Source organism: Lissotriton helveticus, chromosome 4_1 (assembly GCF_964261635.1).
Source record: "Lissotriton helveticus chromosome 4_1, aLisHel1.1, whole genome shotgun sequence".
Lineage (NCBI taxonomy): Eukaryota > Metazoa > Chordata > Amphibia > Caudata > Salamandridae > Lissotriton > Lissotriton helveticus.
In genome coordinates, this window is record NC_136063.1 from 1880386112 (window position 1) to 1880404265 (window position 18154).

At 46.0% G+C, this 18154-nt stretch overlaps 1 protein-coding gene and 1 pseudogene across 6 annotated transcripts in view; one reads left to right on the plus strand and one right to left on the minus strand.

Annotated features, from left to right (window-relative positions):
* The window catches only part of LOC144827727 (UAP56-interacting factor-like), a 523921-nt gene that overhangs the window by 129277 nt on the left and 376490 nt on the right, over positions 1 to 18154 (plus strand). For all 6 annotated transcript variants that reach the window (XM_078685931.1, XM_078685929.1, XM_078685933.1 and 3 more), the window contains exon 4: positions 257 to 375. In XM_078685931.1, coding sequence (XP_078542057.1) covers positions 257 to 375 — 119 coding nt within the window. The remainder of the gene's footprint in view (positions 1 to 256; positions 376 to 18154) is intronic.
* On the minus strand, positions 2544 to 4343 carry LOC144827728 (protein KTI12 homolog; annotated as a pseudogene).

Consider the following 18154-nt stretch of genomic DNA (forward strand, 5'->3'; position numbering starts at 1 on the left):
GTGTTCGGAAAAGGGTTGATGCAAAGCATGTTATTTACCAGCATACACTATATTCAGTTTCTGATTATTTTTCAGAGTTTTTGTTCGGTTTTACGAGCAGTGTAAACAGAAAAACTCGGAAGTATTATCTTTAAGCTACATTTTCAGTGTTCTTTTTCTTTTGTATTGCACGCTCATGATCTTTTTTTATAGAATTGCATAGTATGTCGTATTATCTAATCTGCTAGTAAGATTCTGCCTCATAAATGTCTTCCAGGGAGGCTGGTCAATGCAGATTGTGAAAGTTAACAGTTGGCAGGAAAAAATAAACAGAAGACGACTGCAACAGAAACGTGCATTCAGATCACCAGGTATCCGAACAGGTTTATACAAGAGGTACAGTAAGAAAATAATGCGGTTTTGTTTCTTGTTTAAAACGTATGCGACCATGATACAGTCCTGATAATTATCTGAAGCATCAATGAAGATGCAAACATCAAAGATATTAATCCTTTTTAATACAGAAATAGCTTAGTTCTTAACCGTGACATAAAGCCCTGCTATCTAAAGCATAGTTATCAGCGCATTTGAGCCTAGGCCTTTGACAGCCTGGTCGTTTAGGTGTTCTAATAGATGGGACGGGATTTGGTTCAGCTTCTCAACCGGTTTTGGAGATTCTCAGTTTTTGTTTCTCCCTATTTAAGGCTGGTAGGCTGTATTGGACAATCAGTGTTTTCAGTCTAACTTTGTAGTGGGCAACCACCAGGGTTTGGGGAATTCCTCTCTTCACCATGAGATTCTCTCTAAATTCCTAAAAGATGGATCATGTCCATGCATATGCACACATGCACGATTCGGGGTGCAACAGGGTGTCAATGTGACACCCTACCACACTTGAATGTGTTCCACCCCATTACCGAATCGGTATTTACCGATTCGATAAATCCCATTCATTCCTATGGGCCTCCATAGGAATGAATGGGAATTACCGAATCGGTAAATACCGATTGGGTAAATACCGAATCGTACCGATTCGGTAATACTTACCGAATTTTTTCCTACATAGCATTTACCGATTCTAAAATACCAAATCGGTAAAATTCGATATTTCAGAATTGGTAAATGAGGATTACCTACATCTGGCCCCTAGTTTGTTCCCAGTCTGTTAAAAGGCTGATAAAATGGAGTATTAATAAAGGATCATCCCAGGCACTGTTATGTTTTAAACCCCAACTTTGTGTTTCTCCTAGCTACAGTCTTCGCATATAATCCCAACTAGTAGAGACAATGTGTGACTCCTACACCTTAATATCCTCGTAGTCTTATGTATGATCAAGTGCATTGATTTTACACTACACACTTGAATGATTAATTGTCAATGTATAATGTGTCTGCGATGCAAAGCGCTCTGACACCCTACAGTTTGATATGTAGCACTATGTGTTACATTTTAAGAATGTGGAATGGCTATTTAAATTGTTATTCCTGTGAATACTAATTCGTACTTATACATCTGAAATTAGTACTGTGCATGTATATCTGTTACATTTAGGAGTTGCACAGAATAAGTGAGTGATAAGCTGCGTACCTTTGTTTGCCCATTACATTGCTATTTAGGTGTTGGGCTCCAGACACCGTCCAGCCAGGATTATACTCCAACAAAAACGTGTGGTTGAACAGTCTTCAACATGCAGGTTTTATCTTGCCTGTGATTACCACTGCGGTTTCCAGCGCAATATCCTGGAGAGAATTGTCGTAGAACCACCACGGTTCCGGATGTATTTTCTTGAACATATAATCCCTGATGAAGTTCTCCTAGTGGGAACGAAACGCATTGGCTGAGCTTAATTTTCTACTGACCCTTTGGACTTCATTGAACTGGCGCACCCCCACTGGTAGCCATAGATGCCAACAGACCTGATTCAGATGGGAGACTCCCAGTTTTTGAAGCCAAAAACCGCTTTATTTTAGTTGTCTTGCTCCTGAAATGTCCTCTTCTTCAATGAACGTCTATGGTGAAAATGCACTCCCGCGATTTCACATATTAACAGTCACTTTCACTGAATTGTGCATTACTTACTATCGGTTCATCGTTGTGCCGGCAGGGGAAGGCAAAGTGATCAGGGGCCTCATGGGCTTCTTATTATTTTCTCCAGTTTTTTGGTCTGGCCTGCGTGCGCATGGAATTCTCTGAGATTTCTCCAATAATTTTGCACAAATAAGCTTCAGTCTTAGCTTCAGTCTTACCTGCAGAGTCGTGACCTACAGGTGCCATCTCCACCATATCTTTCCAACAAGCCCATTACTTTTGGTCTACAGAGCCTACTACAAAAATGAGCAGATCTATTCCTCTGACAATCCTTTGGCGAGTGAAGAATTGCATTAGCAAAGCCCAGGCCACGACAATGTGGATCTGGCAAACAGATTTTTAACTTCAGTTGGTTAAAATAAACGTTTTTGCGGTCCAGAGTTGGGGAAAAAAGAAAGTTACATCTGCTTGTTTTAAAGTCTATTTTTGTTTCAGAGTTATTCCATGATGACTGGAAGCAGCTTGACAGACTGTTCTAATGTATACTCGTGTTCAGGTACTGCACAAACATGTTGCCTAGTTGTGAGATGTTCTCATTCTGATGCATCTTCGCGTAGCTGATAAACTGACGTCTTGTTTTTTGCAGCTCTGCTATGCTAAGGATTCTTGTAAGCTCTGTTTTCATTAGCTCCAGGCACAGTAATCCAGTTTCCTGGAACACTGGTTTTCTGGGATTTTAAACACAAATGGCATCATTTTGTCCTGGTCATGCAAAAAATGTATTGGATGGAAGCGGTTGTGTTTGTGTGCCTGGTTGGGAGGAGGGACTTTGCTGTGGAAAATGGCATCGCAAATGTCTTTAAATGGCAGCATGTCATCTTTCTGCACAGTGAACCAAGGACTGTCACTGCGGTTCCTTGAATCAGGGGGCTTTGGAACGCTGTACAAGTGCATCAAATATTTGCTGTGCATACTGGTTTTCAGGCTCTCCGGTGTTACTTCACGCGGAGCTGACTTCAGTGGCTGTCATGAGCTACAAACAGTTCTGTCGGGTGAACGAAATCTCCTTGAGGAGAACTGTACAATAATGTTTTTCATTAAATACTAGAAGGGCCTATAAATAATCCTTCAAACGTGTTAAAACTTCTGACTCAAAAAATACAATCATTTCAAGAAAATGATATCTAAAAACCACTGACACAACACAACCATTAACTTGTTTTAAATCTATTTTCCATATATCAAAACATGTATATCTATTTTCATATTTCTTTTTTCAACGGCTGTCCAGAGAACATAAAGACCAACACATCACATTAACATATACATAGTGAAAATCAGAAATCTCCCAGTAATCCCATACACAAACATAAGACCTTGGAACCAAATATAATCAAAACGTCTCAAAACGGTTTTGTTCAGTATATCCTTATATTGTAGTAGTAGTAGTATAAATCTTTATTCGGTAAAAATTCTCACCATAAAAGAATACATTTTATACAATTATACATTATTTCTTTTTTTTAACAAAAAGTAAAGAACATTGGGTAAAACCTAGCAACGATAAAATTCCCTTATTAAAAAGTGAAGGCTGCACATTATACAGTACATTGGATGATTATTATGAGGCCCCAACCAAAACATCCTCATCCGTACACTATTGCGTAATGATTGGAATGACTTCAAAAGCCACACCAATCATCAACCTAACGTCCTGTCCGTCCTTATGTCTTCTTTACATATTCCAAGGATAGGTGACCTAAGACAAAGTAATGTCGTCAACGTTTCGACCTTGTGTTCCAGTGTTATTCACTATACATAATGGCGGGTCTTCTTCAGGACTAAAACAGACTAAAGTGCAGCTTTAAATATATTCAGAGAAAGACACATATGGCGAGTCTAAAACGGTATCTATTAGTTATGTAACATGACATCTCAGACCCCGGCCGGGGTTCACTCAATGTGGGGATGGGGTTATTTTTACCCTCCTTCAATTGTATTCTTTTCGGTCCAGTCTTGGCTTAATTGAAAAATATACAGCAGCAGTATCTGTCTTGCCTGCTGTCCTGCGTGTGGCTGTCGGGCAGCACATCAAGCAGGAAGGCATCTGTGTAGGTTTTATCAAACAGTACAACTCGTATTGGTAACCTTTTATGTAATTAAAGGAGTACAGGATCATCACAACCTTTGTTTAGCTTCCTTTCAACTTCAGCTCGCAAGGGTCCTCTGGCTTATTTCTCTTACTTGACCCAGTTTGAGAAAGCCTTTCTTGCAACTCCCACACATGCAGGCTTTTTGCACTGCAGGTGAATCAGCACAGCACCTCCAGCGGCATGTACCTAGTGTCTCACCAAGAGCCCACATGGAGCAATTTGTAGCACCCAGAAGCATAATAGTATGGGAGCCGGCATCGCTCACCGGTATCCTTGCAGTGTGATGGCTCTGCCTCTTAAATTGGCGATGAGCACAAACTTGCTCACAGCTGCAGCCATGCTTTGCTTGGTCACCTTAATTACTTATAATAAGGCTCATTACTAAGATTCCAGATTCCAATCTAAAATAACTTGCTTAGAACTTTATTAGGTGCACAAGGGCAAAAGTAAATGTCTACTTGTCCGGAGGACTAAGTAGACAATAAAACTTCTTGTCTGCAACCAGAATCCTCAAGTTCTGAACTGGTCGCTTATTATGATGATTTTCTCCAGACTGTTTGCGATTGAGTAAGTTTGTGTACTTGGTCATGCACTCTAAGTTTCTCAGTTAGCTCTGTTCACAGCCGCCGTGCACGTTTTCCGTAATAGAGCTGCCTCTGTAATGAAATTTCTTGGAAGCACAGCCAGGCTTTGGACCAGTTGTGTATAGAGAACCAGGTAGACAAGTCTAGAGTACGTTTTGTGTGTCACAGAACAGAACAAGTAGCCCGTCTCCTTCCCCATAGCAAATCCCCACCCCTTCCCGGAAGGTTTAGTGTCCTCCAAGCACCCACTAGCCCCACGTTTTCACATAGAGGTCCTGATGTTGAAAGGGTCGTCCTCCCTCCCTTCTCTGATTGGTCCGAATTCACGCTTGGATCATATACATTGTTGAGGTCACCTAGTATCATTATTGGCATGGGAGACCACGCAGTCAGAGAGCAGATGGTCTCTATCAGAAAATACTCTTGACACTGGTTAGGGCTATGGAAGCTAATGCGATCAGCTTTCCTCTGAATGTTACCTTAATTGCTAACCATTGGCCCTCTTTATCTTTAAGTGGCACATCTACAACGGTTTAGAATCCCTTCACCTGTGGATTTCCACTCCCCTCAAGAAACGTAATGGCAAGAGAAATCCTAGGATTTCAAGCAAATTAGGTCTCACTGCAACAGTTGGGTCTCTTGAATGATTAGCACATCAGGGTTGAGTAGTTATTTTGTGAAGGATGGAGAGACGTTTAAGATGGTTATTAAGGCCTCCGATGGTATATGGATATGGTTTGCGTCATGAGTGATGTATTTGGCTAGTAAGTGATTGTACCCCACCTAGAGTGTGAGAGACGTTGCAAAGGCAGCACAAAGCTGGCATGCCCCCCTTCCATAAACCCCCAACATCCCTGGGATAAATATGAAACATATCAACAGTTAACCAAATGAGGCGTCACACCCCTGCAAGTAAACTAATAATGAGACAAAAATATAACTCCTCAATGCCCTATATGTATAGAGCAAAAGACAGGAGGAAGGAATAGTAAGAATATAAGAATACCAGTATAAAGGATTAGGGGAGTAAAGCTGCTGTCGACTTCAGCACAAGAAAGGTTTAGCACCTGCAAGCGATGATTGATTGACTTACACATTGTGTCTGTAACCCTTTGAGGTCCAGTATTGGAAACTGTCGCAAGGCTGCTTTTGTGCTGATCAGGAGTCTCCTCCCCTTAGCACTCTGGTATTGGACAAGGAGATCGTCGCTCAGGCTCCATTATTTCTGTCACTCTTTGGATTTGCTCCAAGTCGGTCTTACGCTCTGCTAATATCTCTTTTCCCCTCTAGAGTTCTTTGAACACCTCAGACCTTCGCCATCTTCCATTCCAGGCTCTTTGGTTTTGGTAGATCTGAGGCTAGAGTGGTATCTGTGTCAGGGAGAGGCAAATTCACCACTCGCCCTACTTCCTCGATCAAATTGATGTCCCTCAATTTGCTCTGCCGCTCAAACAGGAGCTTAAAGGGATGGCCCCAGCTGTAGTTGACATTGATGCGACATACCGTAAAAATCTACGCCTGATATGAATCATCACTGAGAGGTCTTCAGATTATCATTATTATAGTGAATGGGTCCTCCTTGTTGCACTGCCTTCAGAATTGTTTCCTTCTCTTCCAGGGGATCCTCATCAATAGTCATAAGCATTAGAATATTCCCGCCCATGTGCGGGACCCCGGAAACACTATATTATATGTGCCCCACATATATATATACACTCATATATAATATATATACATATATATATATATATATATATATATATATATATATATATATATATATATATATATATACACATATATATATATATATATATATATATATATATATAAAAACATGCAATAGCAGCCAAATAAATAACAGAGCTGAAATATGCTGAAAAGAATTTCCACCATACATGAGTAATAAGCTTTAGAAAACATGAGAAAAACAACACAAAGTTTGTTTTAGAAACTGTTTTAATGCTCAGAAAGCAGTAGAAATTCTCATAACTCACTGGAAGCATAGAAAAGCTCCCAGGCTGCATTGCAAACACACAGTCTAAAAAGACTGAAAAGCTAACCTGTAGCTACATAGCAATAAACTGACACCGTGCCTTTAAGGCACCCATGACCCCCAGTATCCCATCATGCCTCAGGGGTGACAGTTAGGTCAGTTGTTCTTTCCGGCTCCTTCAGAGAAGGACCCTGGTTACACAGCTCCACTATTTTTTTTTTCTGTTTTTGACAGAAAAATACTTCACTTTGACAATTTTTTGCTCTTACTTGACATTTTACATCTAGTAAGTAAGATACTGCCTTTTTCAGTAATTTTTGTGAACATTTTCTCCTGAGAATGCCTTCACTATTTGACAAATGTCCTTCTTGTGGCAACAAGAAGGCCAAATCAGACAACCATGACGTCTGTATCCTGTGTCTGCCTGAGGATCATGATCCAGGCACCTGTCCTCATTGTGAACACCTGTCTGGAAGAACTCTGAAGGACAGGGAAAGGATTCGCATTTATAGCCTAGCTCATAGGTCATCCAGAGGAAGATCTCCGGTGAAGAAGGGCTCCAGGAAGACTCATACATCTTCCAGAAAGAAGTCTTCACACCCTTTATCGTCTGGCTCGGCGCTGAGAAAAGACCCACCGGTGGATCATTCAGCTTCTAAACTACCGTCGACGGCGGGTTCGCCGTCAAAGAGAAGACCAGGTACGTCGACGACGTCGAAGGATCCAGCTCCGTCGTCGAAATCCCCTCCGCCGGCGTCAACCGGGCGATGTCCGACGTCGAGGAAGGGAACTCCGCCGCCGTCAACCGGGCGACGGTCGGCGTCGAGATCCAAGACCCCTCCGCCGTCGTCAACCAGGCGACGACCGGCGTCGAGGGAGGTCACCCCTCCGCCGACGTCATCCAGACGACGACCGGCGTCGAGAAGTGTGACTCCTCCACCGTCGTCAAAGAAATGGCGTTCGGCGTCGAGGACCAAGACCCCTCCGCCGTCGACAAGGAAAAGTCGCTCGGCGTCGAGGATGCAGTCTCCGTCGGTGTCTCGTCAGCTCTCGGCGTCGAGGGTGCCCAATACCCCTCTGCCGTCGTCGCATAGACATTCGACGTCGAGGCAGAAAACTCCGTCGACGGCTGGACATCACCGTTCGACGTCGAGAGAAAGACCTCCGTCGACGACTGGACATCGTCACTCGACGTCGAGGCAGAGAGCTCCGTCGACGATTGGACATCGTCGTTCGACGTCGAGAGAGGGGGCTCCGTCGACGGCCGGTACTCACCGTTCGACGTCGAGACAGGGAACTCCGTCGGCGGCAGCTCATCGCCGCTAGACGTCGAGAGACCATTCCTCCTCGCATAGACAATCAAAGACAAGATTGTTTGATCCGCCGACTCCCCGAAAGCACTCGACGACGAGGGAAGATCGCTCGACGTCGAGGTGTTCAGATGTAGTTATGGTAACGGAGTCAGCTTCCCGTCATTCCACTTCAAGGTCCTCTGGCTCCTCGACTGCATCTTCTAAGTCCAGGAGTCTTGTGCGCAAATCTCCTGAGCGTCGGATAGACCCGTGGGCGGATAAAGTCAGACTGTCACCTAGATGGTACAGATCTCTTGAACATTGGAGAGATTCTGGGGCTGCAAAACGTATGCAGGACTATGCCAGCTCGCAGCACAGGTCTCCCCTTCAGGATCTAGTAGAGGAAATGGACAAGCATAGTCCTCCCAGGCACAAATCTCCTGTGAGACCAACACCCAGATCTCCCAGAACGCCCCGATCTCCCAGAAACGAACCAGAGGACCGAGTCAGGTCTCGCTCTCCTAGACGGGAAGAGCGTTCGAAATGATCAAAAGAGAGGGGGCACAGTGTTCACCGTCGACGCATGCCATCTACTTCATCTACCTCCTCTACTAAGTCTTCCAAGAGGGACTACTCCCCTACGTTGACTGACAGTCCTACGTCCAGGTCCTCCCCAGTGGATGACATTGGCACGTATCTGGATGTCTTACAAAGAGGAGCTCAGAAGCTGAGCATTGAAATGTCTGTCCCTCAAGTTACAACGACAGTCATTTTTGAGACTTTACACAAGAAAGCGATCTCACGTCCTCTACTTCCATTAGTCCCGGGGATTATGGTTCCTGTCAATGAGGTATTCCTAACTCCGGCGGCTATTAGAGCGGTGCCAGCCCGCATTCAGAAGAAATACAAACCGGCCTCTTCTGACCCGGTTTTTGTACGATCTGACCCTCCAGCAGACTCTGTAATTGTGGCAGCAGCGAAGAAGACACACGCAGTTGCCGGCTCCTCTTCAGTCCCGCCAGACAAAGACAGCAAGACTCAAGACTCCTGGGGTCGGAACGTTTGCACCTCAGCTGCTTCGACTCTTAAGGTTTCTAGTGCGGCTGCGCTTCTGGGTCGATACGATAGGGCCTTATGGGACTCTATGGAAAGGTTCAAAACCAAGCTGCCAAAAGAAGATCAGCAGGATTTTGAAGAGACTGTGACTGAGGGATGTCTGGTGGCGAATCAGATAAGTACGGCTGCGGATGGTGCTGTCCTTGCGGCGCATTCCTATTCACATGGGGTTTGTGCCAGGAGGTCGGCATGGTTGCGCCTTACAGGCCTGAAGCCGGATGCTCAGCATCGCATCCTTAATCTCCCCTTTTCGGGTTCCGCTCTCTTCGGGGAACATGCTGACGAGGAAATGACCCGAATGAAGACGGAACTGGACACAGTGAAAGCGGTGGGCTTGGAGAAAAAGAAAGAATTCAAGCGCCGCTTCAAGACCAACAGGGGGAGAGGGGCTCAACAGAGGGTTCAAACCCCTCAGTGGTACCAAAATAAGAACCAAGGGAAACCCCAGTTTCGAGGTAAACCTGGTAGAGGAGGTCTTCAACAATCCTCTAACACCACCAGAGGAGGAAAAGCCTGAGCAGTGGCTTCCTCTGGCGCCGTTGCCCACTCCAGTGGGAGGAAGTGCTTCACAACACCTGGCAGAGTGGGTCAGCATCACAAAGGATCAGTGGGTGCTGAATATACTGTGCAATGGATACAAACTACGTTTCCTTGCTCCTCCAAAGAACATACCTCCAAAGAGCGCTTCCCCTCACCAACTAAGCTTGCTCCGAAGAGAGGTAAAAGTCCTACTACAAAAGCGAGCGATAGAGGAGGTTCCTCTCGCTCAAAGAGGAAAGGGAGTTTACTCCAGGTACTTCCTTGTCCCCAAAAAAGATCAGGAGGACAAGTTCAGACCAATACTCGATCTACGACTTCTAAACAAGATCATCATCAGAGAAAAGTTCCGCATGCTGTCTCTTCACCAAATATGCCCACATCTTCAAGTCGGAGATTGGATGTGTTCGGTGGACCTGCAAGATGTGTACTTTCACATCCCAATTGCTCAACAACATCGCAAGTACTTGAGGTTTGTCGTAGGGAACAAACACTATCAGTACGCAGTGCTACCCTTCGGTCTCAAGTCCGCACCACGAGTCTTCACCAAATGCATGGCAGTGGTGGTGGCTTTTCTGCACAAGAAGGGACTCTTCCTATACCCATACTTGGACGACTGGCTCCTAAAAGGTCCATCTCCAGTGCGGGTAAAACACGATCTACATCTGTGTCTTATCCAATTACACAGGCTCGGTCTTCATGTGAATCTGGAGAAGTCAGTCCAGCGGCCTACACAGTCAATTCACTACCTAGGCTCCGTTCTGGACACAAAAGTGGGAAAAGCGTTTCCTTCGGAGGAGACTTTTTTCCCTGAACCAGAAATGTGGAATTCTGCTAGAATCTCGGCTTCCAACAGCCCGACAAGTAGCATCCCTGCTGGGTTCCATGGCATCCTGCATCTTTCTCATCCCAAACGCCAGGCTGAGAATGCGTCCTCTACAGCAGGCCCTGGAGGATCAATGGGACCAGGCGACAGGTCTTTGGGAGGATTGCATCAAGCTCTCCCAAGCGACGAAAGATTCCATCAAGCTCTCCCAAGCGACGAAAGATTCCATCAAATGGTGGACACGGAGAAAGAATTTGCTGGTGGGAGTTCGTTTTCACCAGCCTCTTCCAACCCAATCGATAGTGACGGATGCCTCTCTACAAGGTTGGGGAGCGCACATGGGTCCGCTTCAAATTCAAGACCAGTGGTCTGCGCAGGAGCAGACGTACCACATCAATATGCTGGAACTCAGAGCGGTATTCCTGGCTCTCAAAGCTTTTTTCCCAGCGATAGAGTCCAGCTCAGTCCTAGTTCAGACGGACAATACGACCACCATGTTCTATCTGAACAAGCAAGGAGGCACAAGGTCTCGCCCTCTGTCTCGAGAGGCTCAGGCAATCTGGCTTTGGCTCCTCTCTCGAGGCCTCGCGGTAGTGGCAGTGCACCTTCCAGGCGAGTTGAACGTAAAAGCAGACGCACTCAGCAGACACTTCGAAGATCAGCCAGACTGGGTGCTACACGACGAAGTCGTGGAAGAGCTTTTTCGTTGCTGGGGTCGTCCAACCATAGATTTGTTTGCAGACGATGAAAACTCCAAATGCCACGCCTTCGCGTCCAGGTTCCACCGGCCAGGGACTCAGGGGAATGCTCTACTGATGGATTGGTCAGGGACATTCGCTTACGCGTTTGCTCCCCTGGCTCTGATTCCGAGAGTAGTTTCCAAGCTCTGCAGGTCGAACATGGACATGATCCTGATAGCTCCGGATTGGCCGCGGCAGTGGTGGTACCCGGATCTTCTACATCTGTCTGTGTCCACACAGACGACTCCCTTGCAGGCCGGACCTGTTGAGCAAGATGAACGGGAGGATAATGCATCCCAACCTCCCTTCACTGAACCTAACAGCATGGCTCCTGAGGTCCTGCAATACGGACATTTGAACTTGCCTCCTGAGTGCATGAACATTTTAAAGGAGGCTAAGAGACCTTCCACGAGAGCGTCCTATGCGTTCAAGTGGAAGAGGTTTTTCTTATGGTGTAGGGATCATCACCTTGATCCGACTACAGGACAGGAGGATGTCATCTTGCCATACCTCCTTTCCCTAGCAACTGCTGGTTTAAAATACGCTTCTATTAGGGTGCATTTGTCAGCCATAGTAGCATACAGAAAATCACCTGATCAGGTTTCTTTCTTTCAGGTTCCAGTGGTTAAGGACTTCCTCCAGGGGTTGAAAAAAGTGTATCCCCCTGTGCGAAAGCCTTCTCCTCCATGGGAATTGAACCTGGTTCTAGGTTAATGTCACCGCCTTTTGAGCCCATCCACAAGGCCTCTTTACAACATCTCTCTTGGAAGGCGGCCTTTTTGGTGGCTATCACCTCTGCTCGCAGAGTCAGCGAGATTCAAGCTCTTTGTGCGAAAGATCCATACACTGTCTTTCATCATAATAGGGTAGTCCTAAGGGCTCATCCGACTTTCTTGCCTAAAGTCATTTCTGATTTTCATATAAATCAGTCCATTTCACTCCCTTCGTTTTTTCCAAATCCTACGACCCCAGCCGAGCGGTCACTTCACTTTCACTTCACTCCTTAGATCTTAAGAGAGTGCTGAAGTTTTATTTGGAAATGACCAAAGGGATTAGGAAAACGGATCAACTGTTTGTGAACTATGGTTCGATGCGAACAGGTTTTCCAGCGGCCAAGAGGTCCTTCGCGAGATGGATTGTCTCTTGCATAAAATTGGCTTATCAGCTTGCAGGCAAGCCTTTGTTGCAGTCACCCAAAGCGCATTCCACTAGAGGGAAGGCCGCTACAGTAGCCTTCTTGCACGACATTCCAATGTCGGAGATTTGCAAGGCTGCGACTTGGAAATCAGTTCATACCTTCACGAGACACTACTGTCTCGAGTCTGATTCCAGGGCCGATACTCAAGTAGGACAAGCCTCTTTGAGGAATCTATTGGGGTAGCCTACGGCCTGTACGAGCTTAGTAGTTACTAGGCTTAATATGGTTATTACTGTATTATTATTCCTTTGCCCGCAGGGAGATGAGGTGAGGCTCGCTATTCTATTCTAATGCTTATGACTATTGATGAGGATCCCCTGGAAGAGAAGGATTAGTTACTTACCTGTAATCCTAGTTCTCTTCCAGGGGTATCCTCATCAAAGTCATAAGCAACCCTCCCGCCTCCCCGGGCAAAGGACGTTCTTTAATAAGGAGATATTGTTAACCTATCTGTTACTGGGTTTATTTTCAGTCTCCGAAAAGAACAACTGACCTAACTGTCACCCCTGAGGCATGATGGGATACTGGGGGTCATGGGTGCCTTAAAGGCACGGTGTCAGTTTATTGCTATGTAGCTACAGGTTAGCTTTTCAGTCTTTTTAGACTGTGTGTTTGCAATGCAGCCTGGGAGCTTTTCTATGCTTCCAGTGAGTTATGAGAATTTCTACTGCTTTCTGAGCATTAAAACAGTTTCTAAAACAAAATTTGTGGTTTTTTTCTCATGTTTTCTAATGCGTATTACTCGTGTATGGTGGAAATTCTTTTCAGCATATTTCAGCTCTGTTATTTATTTGGCTGCTATTGCATGTTTTTATATATATATATATATATATATATATATATATATATATATATATATATATATATATATATATATATATATATATAATATATATATATATATATATGTGGGGCACATATAATATAGTGTTTCCGGGGTCCCGCACATGGGCGGGAATATTCTAATGCTTATGACTTTGATGAGGATACCCCTGGAAGAGAACTAGGATTACAGGTAAGTAACTAATCCTTTTCCTCCGTGGTGAAAGCAGACCAAAATATCTGGAGGTAGCTTTGATATCATTGTCTGGGGCTGCTATATGGGCTCGGTCAATACGGAGGTAGTCCGATCAATGCTCCCTCGGAAGCATCTCAGCTAGGCTCTGGATGAACCCTTCAATGCCTCTGCATTCATTGCTCAGTGGGACCCCTCTGATACAAATATTGCATCTCGGAAACTACTTTCAAGATACTACTGTTTTATATTCCCCGATGCTTCCTCTTACGTACCACCCTAGTATATCGCTCTTGCAGGAAACAGGATTCCAATTGATGTGCAGACGTGCGAGAATTTCGGTCTGGGGGGACTTGTTCAGTGAAGGGCGATTCCGTACCAGGGAACAGCTGTTTCGTGAAATTACTCCTACGCCTCTGGAGGTGTTCTATTACATCCGTCTTAGACAGGGATTGAGGGAAGTGTTACCCAACTTTCCGGAGGAACCGGATTTGGTCTTGCCACTGCATAACATGCTAATATCAGACGGCCGACATCTTGTCTCTCGATTATATACTGCTATAAGAGCACAACGCCGAGGGCCTGAGAGCTCGGCGCGGCGACATTGGGCTGTCGATTTAGGCAGGGATATTAATGATGGTCAATGGCAATACTGCTGCGCTATTACGGCCAATATTGCATCTAGCAGCAGACTAAAGATCATTCATTTCAAATTTTTACAACGTTTTTATCATACACCTGAGAGGAAATTGCGCTTTCACTTGGCAGATACAGATAGATGTGATCGCTGTAATGCAACAGGTGCGGGATTCCTCCATTTAGCTTGGGAATGCCCGGGAGTTTTTGAATTCTGGACACAGGTGCAGACCGCGTTGCAGGTCATGACCTCCGGAGCGGTTGACAAAGACCCGCTAAATATGTTACTGGGATACACACGGGATGTACCTAAGTCAACTCGGAAATTCACAGACATTGCACTATTACTAGCCAAGAGACTGGTCACGTGTCGCTGGGGACGGGGTAGAGCTCCTAAGTTTAAGGACTGGCTCGAGGATCTGGTTTATTGTCAGGATCAGAATAATATCTATGCAGAACTGACACCAGTGCAGAGTAGGCCGACTGATATATGGGGACCACTGCAAGTTTACCTGTTACGAAACACGACAGCAGACAGACTCAGAGATCAACAGTTGAGTAACATGGCTATACCTATCACTTGGATGAGACCCTTATGAGGTACACCTTGGGAGGCATACCGATGAACACTGATGTGGGATGCTATAGTGAGTAGATTGCGGGGAGGGAAAGACCCATCTCGGACCGTGGCCGGGAGTAGAGGCTACGCAAGGCTGTGTATATGATACACTTTATATGTAATGACATCGTGAGAGCTTAATTTATTGTAATGTCACCGGAAGGGTGTTTCTAATTGGCTGACTGCTGGTTGCTAATATCCATGCTCCATGTAGATATGACTGCACGTGCTTGCTTATTACTATGTATTCCCTGCTCCACTGTACTGCACGTCTTCTCTGATGTAACAATTATCTGCCCGTACTGTCCACTAGCCCATGTATAGATGCCTATATGATGTCCAAAAGATGTAGTATGTACTTATGTGTCCTCTGAGGTTTGGTGTTTCTTAGTACTGTTATACGGTGAAACTTTGAAAAATGGAAAAAATAAAGTTTAAAAAAAAAAAAGATACTACTGTTTTTCTTAGAGGGTGATTAGTTGTTCAGTAACCGTCACCACCCGTGAACAGTATTCCTGTATAGGTGGTTCAGGTCTATACTTTTTACTACCTTCACATGTTTTCCTCCTGTGCTACTCTTGCGTGGAGTTGTTCCGTTTTTAATTCCCTCACACCGCCCACACCTATGCTTCCTCCTTACTCTGGCATTCGGTTGGGTTCTCTTGGTGCTACAGTTCTTCAATCTCTGGGGTGTGTTTGTGGTGAACTTTCTAATGGCCGTTCACTTCTAGTCCCTTGTCTTGCAACATGTTGCTTCAATATTGTGTTTTTTTTTATTTCCCTTCTGTGGTGACAAGCTGTGCCTCGGTTCTCTTTATTTTGTGCCGCTGCTGTTGCCCCCTCGAGGGTGGGAAGGCTTGGCAATTTGTTGGGCCCTTGCTCGCAGCAAGTACTCTGTGGGCTCCCTTTAGACCCTCTGGGTACTGGGTGCTCTTTCAATTATTTTATTCTTTAACACATACTGTTCCTGTGCTATCGCAGTTTTTTTGCACAGCGCCGCGTTGTGGCACGGAAAAGTTTCCTGTAGAAAACTGACATCAGCACGCCGGGAGGGGCTTATATGGCTCCATTGACCTCACTTCCGTGGACGTCGTCAGGACGGAGCCAGGCGACGTAGCCTCCCAGCGTGCAGAACTATTGCTGGAGGAAAAGTATTTTCCAGATCCAGTTGGACACCTGGGGGCATATTCTAAGTTAAGGAATCTGCTTTCGACTGTCTCTACCAGATATATCGTTACCGAAGGGAAGTAACTCTTCCTTTAAAACCCCACCTATCTAGGGCCTTGCAGGCTGAGCCCACCAAGTGCGACTCTTGGATCTGGGCCACTGCCGGCGCCTTGCATTTTAGATATTGTAAGGCCAGCCCTCTCTTTATCTTATCCCCATGGCCGTTTACATTCCATGAGATAACAGAGAGAGGGAGGCTCTGTGTATTAGAGGGTAAAGATTGTGTGGTCAGTGAGTCAGCCAGCCAGGCTAGCCCTGTATGTCCTCTATTAACTCAACAATGGAAGAATTTACAGAGGATTGCAATATAAACATCATGTATGCATTGTGCATATACCTCGCACTCTTGTCATGTACCTGCAATATTTGAAAAATCTGAACATTAAATTGTCCCATCCCCCCCACCTGCTTGGCGGACCTAAAACTACCCGCCACCCAAACATTGCAGAGTGCCTTTTCCCCTTTACTTGTACCTGCATGAGGGGCGGAGAGTAGTCCCACAATAATCTCACACCATCCCCTTGGTCAAAGCTTAATGTATCTGCTACATTTTCAAACAAAAAGTGTTTGTCACACCCTGTGGGGACGTTGGGCAGTATTTAATTCACAACATTTCGATCACAAGCGTTTGTCCATTACAGTCAGGTCAGCCAACAGTTTGGCCCCGCCATTAGCCTCTCGGAGTCTCTCCCCATAGCACTTACATAATCACAGGGCCAAACCTTATCCTCAGTGTCCGCCTTTTGCCTGCGTTGTATCCTCTGTTGAGCTGAAGTCCTGGGACGCGTTCCCCACCAGCTGCTGGTGTTGCTTCTTGCCTAGTCCTTTAGGCCGGGATGCTGGGCACCATCCCGCAAGCCAGTCGTGGGCTTCCCCCGGTGTCTCGAAGAACCAAAGTTTTCCCTCGGCCTCTACTCGCAACTTTGCCGGAAATAGCTCTCTGGTTCTCATTTCTTTCTTAACCTCCAGAAAGCTGCAACGTTGCTTAGTCACTGCCGCCGTGTATTCGGTAAAGAATGTAACAGTGTAGTTCTCGAGATGAATCGGAGGATCAATCCGCTCGGTCTGGAGGAACGCGTCGCGATCAAGGAAGTTGAAGAAGCGGGCAAGTATAGGCCGGGGGAGAGAAGGGGGAGGGTTTCGTGGTCTGCTACCCGGTACTCGGTGGGCCCTTTCTACTGAAAAGAAGTTTGAAAAACCTCAGGGTTTTTATCTGATTCTCTATGAAGTCTTCTTCAAAGAAGTCCAGTGCAGGGCCCCTGCCTTTTTCGGTACGCCAATAATGCGGACATTGTTGCGTCTCAAGCAGCCTTCCTGATCGTCAAGCTTGGCTGCCATCAGCTTGTTATCCGCTCCAGTTGCTTACTTGGCGCTGCAGGACGGCTATGTCTGTCGAGAGGATCGTCATCGTGGTTTCAACCTCCGTCATCCTCGTGGTCATTTTCTGGAAGTCAGTGCGGATCAACGAAATGTCCGTAGAGATCGACCCCACAGTAGTGTGGAGCTTAGTCAGAGTAGTCATGATATCCAGCAACATAACTTCTGCAGGTTTCTCTTTCGCAAGGCTTTCCCCCTGCTCATCTTGCGATCCTGTGTGATCCGATGTATCTTTGTTGTACACGTATTTGTCCAGCTTAAGTTGCTGCACAGTTCTTTGACCCTGGCCCCCCATTATAGCTGGTCCTACATGGAGCACTTTACGGCGTGCGGGCGAGCGTCCATATTCGCCGCTGCCTGCCGCAGGACTAGCCGTCATGCGCGGCCTTCCGGTTTTCCTGCCGCCTTTACCCCGCAGCAAGAGCCTGCGAACGTGTCTGGAGGGGGGGCTACCTGGGGTACTGGTGTAGCTGTGCACCTAAGTCCTTTATTTGTGCTGCAATGCACCACGGTTCCAAGATGCCTTTGCGCTTTAGTGCTGCCTTTCTCTGTCTAACTCTGGAGGTTCAACCGCTGCGCTCTCCCGATCACTTCAGGCCCCCGCTTCACTAGGTGTAATCGGCAACACCAAAAACGCGCAAGGTTCCTTGCAAAACACAATTACATTAGCTGGGCCGGCTGTGTATTGTATTCAGTGCCGTGTTAATGGCAAGGAGGCACTTGGTGTAGTACAGAGGTATATGCAGGGAATGTCTTTTGCGCGTTCTCCCGGGGAGCAGTACATCTCCAGTCCCAAATTCTGGTGAGTGCACACTCCGTCCACCCTGCGC